The sequence below is a fragment of the Gadus chalcogrammus genome, chromosome 2 (assembly GCF_026213295.1).
Source record: "Gadus chalcogrammus isolate NIFS_2021 chromosome 2, NIFS_Gcha_1.0, whole genome shotgun sequence".
NCBI lineage: Eukaryota > Metazoa > Chordata > Actinopteri > Gadiformes > Gadidae > Gadus > Gadus chalcogrammus.
Window position 1 is genome coordinate 19,675,737 of NC_079413.1, and position 8,900 is coordinate 19,684,636.

An 8,900-nucleotide genomic window follows, 5' to 3' on the forward strand; every position below is an offset into this window, starting at 1 on the left:
CTCTATTGACCCACCGCCACTGGTTGATATATCTATCATTTGTTCACTGTATTAGCCTACCAAATCACAGGCCTCTTCAACGGTTTAAATCAGACATCCTTTTTTTCTCACTTCCATTGAAGGACGGTGAATAGTAATTATTATTGGAAGATTGAAGCATAATTATCAATAATTAATTCAAAATGTCACTGAATCCGGGGAAGGGGAACATCTTCGTGGTGCTGTGGTTCCCTCTGGTGGTCAGTAACGGGACCTCAGCTCATCCGTTGCCTCCTACGTTATACATAACAGCATATCAAATATAATCTTCACCAACATGTTGGACTGCTTCTATTCTATCCAGACAAAACCAGACTTCTCAACACTGCATATCTGATTTTATTTGAATTTCTACAGGATAAATAAATAAATACATACAAATGTAATAAATATAACAATGACGTCAGATCTACGATACCTTACTGATGACGAATGAAATTAAATAATTCAGATAACAACATTATCTCTCAAACTATTTTTTTTCTGAACATTTTTGGGGTAAAAACCTTCACTCATACAGACATGAATATAAATAAATACATAAAGTTGATAAGATAAACAATTAACCGTTCATGTGCCCTTCTAACATATAACAGCAAGAACCATGTTTGATTAGATTTGAATAACAGATGTCTGGGAACCATTTAGTTTCTTCACATGGTTGTTTGGGTGGAGACTCCTCTGTGAAGTTGTTGGTGACGCTTGAGACTACCAGATGTACTAAATGTTTTCCCACACTGTTTACAGTGGTATGGTTTCTCTCCTGTGTGGATGCGTTGGTGTACCTTTAGAGGACCAGACTGACTAAATGTTTTCCCACACTGTTGACAGTGGTATGGGTTCTCTCCTGTGTGGATGCGTTGGTGTACCTTTAGATGACCAGATTGACTAAATGTTTTCCCACACTGTTGACAGTGGTATGGGTTCTCTCCTGTGTGGATGCGTTGGTGTACCTTTAGATGACCAGATCTACTAAATGTTTTCCCACACTGTTGACAGTGGTATGGTTTCTCTCCTGTGTGGATGCGTTGGTGTTCCTTCAGACGACCAGATGTACTAAATGTTTTCCCACACTGTTGACAGTGGTATGGGTTCTCTCCCGTGTGGATGCGCTGGTGAACCTTCAGACTATCAGAGCGACTAAAGGTTTTACTGCACTTCTCACATCTGTGTTGTCCGGCTCCTTCTGCTGGAATCTGGCTCGTGCTTTGGACTGTTCCCGGGGAGGCTCCGATCGGTTCTTGATAGGAGGCTGCGACGTATGGGAGGAGCCTAGGCTCCACCTTGATTTCTCCACTCCTCAGCAGTCGGCCGTACAGGTCGCCATGGCTCCTCTTCATGTGTTTGTGGAGGAAGATCTGAGACGTGTAGGAGTACGGACACTCGGGACAGGGGAAAGCCTGTGCTGGTGTCAGCTGGGATCTCCCTCCTAGGAGAAAGAGAGTCATATGTATTTTATTTTTGAGTGCTGCTGATGGCTGGTTTAAGCAGCCACCTGGCCAGAGTCAGGTGCTTTAGGCTTTGGGGCTTGATAAGGCTGCACAGCCTAATCAAGCAAACCTGAATTTGTATAATTGGATTGTTTTTTGAAACCTCCATGGTACTGTATATTTTGCATTCAGACATTTTTCCAAGTAAGAATATTTTTCTATTATGCTGTCATCTTTTGTTTATTATATTTAATATTCCTGTATAATTTCTTAACTGCTTTGTTAATGTAGATGTTTATTGTCCAAGCTCTTTTCAATTAAAATGAGAGATGTGGTCATGAAGTGCCGCATAGAAACCAAACCCTGACAGAAAGACAGACTTGAAGGCAGACCTTTAGTAGAGCTCTTGATGTTCCACAGTCGATCAAATCCGATTCCCAGATGTCTGGCGTATTCGTCCCCATACCAGACCAAGAGCTCTGCTCCTGGAGTCACGAAGCCACAGGTGCGATACAGAATCCCTCCTTTGTGCTGAAACGCTATTAGGTTCTGTTCCTCTTCATTACGAGCACAATTGACGTACCTAACACACAGACAGGTACGTCAACACACCTTTACAGTGTATCTTCTGCATATGTCATAGCAACACAGAAAATATTGTGGATCTAATCAGATAACAGACACGGAGAAATATAAATGTTATCAATAAAGTAATGTTAGTAAGATAATTGTGAACATTATTCATGCAGTAGATTGTATAAAAGTGAATAGGGTCCTACCTCATCCAGTTAGAAAGTGTCTCTCTCTTTGCATCAATGTAATCACTGTGTCTGCTCTTGTAGATCTGGAGAAATGTGTTAATCAGACTCTATGCCATCCAATAAACTCACACAAGCACACATACAAGACTAGATCAAAATAAATGAATACAAGCACACTGACCTCCCAGGAGTATCCACTCTCCAGGGCTCCCTCTTCATCGGTCCTGTGTCCTTCGTAGGGTCCAAAGTGTGTTCCAATGGGAAGGCCACCGTCTCCACAGTAAAACACCCCTAGACCAGCCCCAGGGATCCCAGAATCTCTGATCTACCCCACATGAGACAGAGACGGAGAGAGGAGGAGAGTCGTAGAGTGAGAGGAATACATAGAGGGAGGGAGAGGTGGAGGAGGGAGGAGAGATAGAATACAAGAGGTAGAGGAGAGCGAGATGGAGACACATGGAGAAGAGAGATGTAGAATACACACATGGAGAGGGGAGATGTAGATAGATTGAGGCAGGGAGAGACAAAGAGAGGTGAGAGGAATGGAGAGAGGCGTGGTGAGATGGAGGGAGGGAGAGGAAGATAAGATATGATAAGAAATTAATGGAGATGAATAGTTGGGAAACAAGTGAGAAAGAGAGAGATTTAGACAGGGAGGGAGGAAAGGAAAGAGGGGGGTGGGACAGGGGGGGAGTTCAGAGAGGGAGTCACAAAGAGAGGCAGATAGAGGGAAATGGGGGGAGAGAGGGAGAGATAGACGGAAAGCACGATTCAGGAAGAAGAACCATTGGGGGAGAGATATATCCATCTGCTTTGGCAATATAACTGTTAACATTACTGTTTTTATATACATTAGCTGGGAAATGTATTAAACAATGAATGTTATACTGTCTCATTGGACGGGGAGAACTTTGTTGTGCTAAAGTACGACGTATACCTCAAACCCAGCGGGCAGCGTCTTCTTGGCTCTGTCTTTCTCTCTGACAGCAACGGGGCGATCAGCCATGAAGACGATAGGACCGTGGACCTCGCACTCTTCGAGGAAGAAAGTCCTACACTCATCACAGACTGGAGAGAGTTCATTCATTTATTACGTCCAAAAGAGCTTCAGCTACAAATCTATATTAAATATACAGAAACAGGAAGATTAAAAATTGGTTTGTGTGAGTGAGTGAGTGAGTGAGTGAGTGAGTGAGCGAGTGAGCGAGTGAGCGAGTGAGCGAGTGAGTGAGTGAGTGAGTGAGAGAGAGAGAGAGAGAGAGAGAGATCTTACAGAAGTAGTCGTCATCCTTAGGTACTTCCGGTTCTTGGTAGTTAACTCTGAGAACATTTCTCAGGTTCATCTCTCTTGAATAAACACTTGAGCCCTGCAAATGTTCATGGAGAACTGATGAACACACACACACACACACACACACACACACACACACACACACACACACACACACACACACACACACACACACACACACACACACACACACACACAGTTACAGACTATACGTACACAACAAGGTGTTATTGCAGGGAAGCAGTGGTGGGATCAGAGCTAACCCAAGGAGACCTCCTCCTGGACAGCAGAGCCCCTCTCTACTCCTCCTCCGGGGGGGTCGATCTCTGGATGAGAAAGAGTGGGCCCTCCAGAGACCTCCTGGTCACTCCAGCCCCGCCCTGAGAGACTCTGACAGATAGAACGTCTAGTTAGGAGTACTCCCTGTTTTATTAATGTAGGTAGGACACACCTTACCTCCTAGCAACAATACGTCTAAGGTTATACATTAGGGTTGGGCAATCGTCTACAAGCTTCCATCGTCCGATAGCGCCCCCTAGCGATCGACGATAGTCGATGCTATCGGGGGGCAACTTTATAATAATTTTATAATATTAATCATTTATAATAATTTATCACTTTGAAAGAAATCGCGTTTTTATTTTTCTATTTTTTTTTTAAAAACGATTACGAGGGTCTTCCCCTTGGACCAGCGTGAGCCTCCGCTGATTTAAGTTTCGATGCGTCGGCGCCGGCGGCGCTGTCATGATGACACGATGATGAAAATCGTTCGAAATCGTTCCCTATCACGGATATACTAGTGCACTATATAGGGTGCTCGCCCTTTTGTAGTGTTGTTCGAATTCTCACTGGTTAATTTCATGCCCTATACAGTGCACTTAAAATACCCAAAATTTGAGTGTACATATGTTCCCTCCGTGTTACTCCCATATACCACAATGCAATGCGGTCGTCTTTTTCCGAGGAGAAGAAGAGGTCTCCGGCTTTCGTTTAGAAATATCCAAATTGATTTGGGATTTAACAAGAAAATGTAACATTCAAAATTAATAAGAGAAACCTTGTTCAAGGAAATGTAACATTCAACATCAATACAACCTCCAGCTTTCCTCGAGAGTGCCGGTTTGTTTACATGATCTGGGCGCATCTGTCTGCGTCACACAAATACCCGGCGCATTTACTGACGTTTAGAAATGTTCAGCGTAGTGTCCGAATTCTCGTTTGTTCGTTCCCTATGTAGTGCACTATATCATGAACACTATAGGGAATAGTGAGTGAGTGAATAGGGAACGATTTCGAACACAGCTCATGTACCACAGCTGTGACCCGGAAATGGTGCAGCGGGGTGTCATTTCGCCGTGCGAGCAGACCGGTAGGTTTCGAGCCCCTCCCCTCTCCTCTCGCAGCAGTGAGTGAATACGGCAGGTCAGCGCTACATAGTATGTTTCCACCGGTGCCAGTTATTTCAATTACAATTTGCGGGGCTTTTTAAGTTGTAAAAATAGCTACCACAGCGCTTTAAAAAAAATAACAATAATAATAATTAAAAATTAATTATTAAACATAATTATCGCCTTTTAATCGGCAACTTGAGACGATCGACGATGGAATCCATCTATCGTCGATAGTCGAGAGAATCGACTATCGGCCCATCCCTATTATACATCGTGCTGGTGTCATTAATACCCTTAATCCATGAGTCTGCTGTCACACGGACATGAAGCAGGTCTCGTACCATAGAGGACAGGACATGGTAAGGCTGCTGAAGGTGATGTGTGCTGTTTTATACCTGTACAGACACTGCATCTGACGTACTGGGCTGTTGTAGAGACCCCTGTCTGACTGTTGGTGGCTTCCACACTCGAGCACCTGCTGACATAACTGGCTTTAGGTTAGGATGTAACCTGCTAACTATTACCAACTGACTATATGAGTTAGGATGTGACCTATTAACTACAACAATCAGACCATATGTAAGGATGTACTATATTAACTATGACTAACTGACTTAAGGTAGTTTAGAAGCTATTAACAACCAAGGCAGTATAAAACCTATTACTATTAACTTACTATAAGGTAGTATTTAACTTTCTGACTTACGATAAATTAATATTTAACCTAATAACTACTTACTGACTCTAAGTAAGGAAGTATCCTACTCACTACTAACTGACTAAAAAGGTAGTATAAGCTACTAACAACCAATGAAGTATAAAACCTAACTTACATACTATTACTTACTATCTGACTAACTATAAGTAAGGATGTATGCTACTAACTCCTACTAACTGACTATAAAGTAGTATATAAACGACTCACTTCAACTAACTAAAATGGGTAATATAACCTGCTAATTTACTATGAGGTACAACCTGTTATTAGAAATATTATTACAGGTTTTCCTTTTTTCAAATGCAATAAAATCCCTTTAAATCAATAAAAACCCTTTTTGTTGCTATATCTTTGGTCAAATGATTAAGCAGTATAAGCGGGCTAATGTTTCTTCAGGGCTTTGAAAGGGATAATGTTCACTGCACATTACCCCTTCCAGAAATGTCTTGTAAATGTCTTTGTACCGGTCAATCCAGAGGTCCAGAGCAGCTGCTCCTCCTCAGAGTCTGTCTCGTCAGGTGAGCAGACTCTCACCTGGCCGGGCTTCTCTCTCCTCATGAATGCTGGAGCCACAAAGGACAGGCCTGACACACACACACACACACACACACACACACACACACACACACACACACACACACACACACACACACACACACACACACACACACACACACACACACACACACACACACACACACACACACACACACACACACACACACACACACACACACACACACACACACAAACAAAGAAACATACAAACACACAGACACAAACATACACACAGACACACACACACACACACACACACACACACACACACACACACACACACACACACACACACACACACACACACACACACACACACACACACACACACACACACACAGAGACACAGACACAAAAGAAGCAGTGATGTGTACAGCAGCACCACCTGTGTCTGTATGTATAGCAATGTACTCAGTAAAATAGTATTTAAGTATGACTGGTTTACCAAGAGACGCCAGAACCAAATGGTTTTCCTTGATCTGCAGGAATCTTTTTTTCTCTGCCATACAGAGGCGGTTCCATTTTGTTGTGGAAAAGTATGCCCTGATATCCGCAAAGTCCTCCTTCACCACAAATAGACAACATAATGTCCAATACTGTTCATCTAACCTTACCACTTTGTAGATAAACAACCTTAACTACAACCGTAACACATTCTAGGTAATACTGAATATATCAAAGTCAACAGTTGCTATAGAGCAGCCAATTAACTGTTGTAAATCCCACATATTTTGCATAAATAAAGTAATATCGGTCTCCTAAATTGCCACTCTCCATGGAGGGTCCCTTTCATGAACACATTGGTCTTATCTGATCGTATTTAATGGTGATTAACTCACCAATGTTGCATGAACAGATGTTTAAAGTATTGATATGGTGTCTCACCTCCTCCACTGAGTTATTCATCTGACTGGTAGGCCTACAGCTTGAGTCCAGATCAATCGTCTAACAATGAAACATAATTAGAACATCTGGGGTAAATATCGACGGCTAACATCCCTTTGCTAAGTTAATAAGAGCTACTTACCGTTGGTTAGTGAATTGGCGCTGACTAGTCAACACGATGATTGGAGGGATTCTGACCATAAATCACTTACGTCGTCCACTTATGCTTAGTTATGTTAGCCATTAAATGATATAATAACCAAACAAGTTTAGAATATAATACATTTCAGACCACATGCACTTGAATGGCACAAAAATGGAGATCCGAGATTCTATTGTTCAGTTGATTCGGCCCCAAACTGAGAAGAAGCGGGAAAACTTGGGCGAAGTCCCGCCCCTTCTGGTAGAGCCCACGGCGGCACATATGTACTGCTCAGTGGCGCAGGGCAACATCAAGGAGAGATATGCTTCCGCTTCATGGGTCTATGTAGCCTGGTTCTACCAGACTCTCGTACTTCACTTCATTTCATTTGGGAAATTCAAATTTGAGCGGAAGTACTTAGGCGGGCGGAGCCAGGCTAGGGTCTATGGTCATAGATATATATTATTAACTAGATGCCTCGTCCGCGCTGCTGGCCAATGGAGTCGAACGTCACCACTGGCGGCAATCTTACCACAGTAAGCTGCTCACCAATAACATTGTGTTGGTAGTGATTCATGTACTTTTTAAATAACCATAACTTGCTCAATTTTCAACCGATTTTCAAACGGTTGGGTTTGTTATAAACGTCAGAGATGTAGGTATGACAGTACATACGTATGAATAAATGTTAGGTTCTTAGAAAAATAGAATAATGTTCTAAAATAGGTACAAGATTTCCCTTTACAAATATAGGATACAAATATAATGTATTTATGTAATTATAACCATGTGTTTTCATATGAAATGAACATTAAACAAAACAGATAGGTGCAATAAATACACACATGCACAAGGTATTCATGTTATTTATGTTAAATCAATATATGGGCTACTAAAACTCAGCAATCTATTGTGTTGGTAACTTCACTCAAATCTATTTACAGTCAAGTATGCATTTAGACAAATACGATAAAATATGAATATAATATGTGCAACCTTTGTGGCTGTTCAAGAAAAACTGAAGGCATGATGCCACCATAGGTTTGCAGAGAACTATATACAATATACACACTGAAGGCATGATGCCACCATAGGTTTGCAGAGAACTATTTACAATATACACACTGAAGGCATGATGCCACCATAGGTTTGCAGAGAACTATATACAATATACACACTGAAGGCATGATGCCACCATAGGAGAGAACTATACACAATATACACACTGAAGGCATGATGCCACCATAGGAGAGAACTATACACAATATACACACTGAAGGCATGATGCCACCAGAGGAGAGAACCATACACAATATACACACTGAAGGCCGCTGAAACTAGGGATGCACCGATCCGCTTTTTTCACCTCCGATACCGATACCGATATCTGAGGTTTAGTATCGGCCGATACCGATCCGATACCGATATAGAAAAACAGCGCGAAATTATGGCTACTGTATGGCTACTGTAAGTTTCATTGAGGGGAAAAGACTGGGATCATGAGACTTCAATTTTTGGAGGTGCTTTATAAGGTTTGTGGTATTAAAGCTAGAAGGTTTAGTACCACCCCTCGGGACATTTACTTTGCATATGTTGCATGTAGCCGTGGAGCTTGCTGGCTTAGGTAAAGTGAAATAGCTCCAGATAGCAGATCCTTTTGCTCGCTCCATTTTGCAATCACTGTA

The 8,900-nt window shown here is 42.1% G+C and overlaps 1 protein-coding gene across 6 annotated transcripts; it reads right to left on the reverse strand.

Annotated features, from left to right (window-relative positions):
- Window positions 1-370: 370 nt before the first annotated feature.
- On the reverse strand, window positions 371-7,456 carry LOC130396900 (histone-lysine N-methyltransferase PRDM9-like). Of its 6 annotated transcripts, none has more exons than XM_056604809.1 (12): window positions 7,366-7,456; window positions 7,074-7,133; window positions 6,634-6,751; window positions 6,095-6,214; window positions 5,308-5,387; window positions 3,785-3,911; window positions 3,504-3,617; window positions 3,168-3,298; window positions 2,412-2,555; window positions 2,249-2,313; window positions 1,862-2,052; window positions 371-1,468 (listed from the first exon to the last, which is right to left on the reverse strand). In XM_056604809.1, the coding sequence occupies exons 2-12, from the start codon at window positions 7,092-7,094 to the stop codon at window positions 693-695; spliced, it is 1,887 nt and encodes a 628-aa protein (XP_056460784.1). In that variant the 5' UTR covers window positions 7,095-7,133; window positions 7,366-7,456; the 3' UTR covers window positions 371-692. The 6 variants fall into 6 exon arrangements, with proteins under 6 accessions (XP_056460784.1, XP_056460785.1, XP_056460786.1 ...); XM_056604810.1 differs by lacking the exon at window positions 7,366-7,456 and adding an exon at window positions 7,216-7,357; XM_056604811.1 differs by lacking the exon at window positions 7,074-7,133.
- Window positions 7,457-8,900: the final 1,444 nt, after the last annotated feature.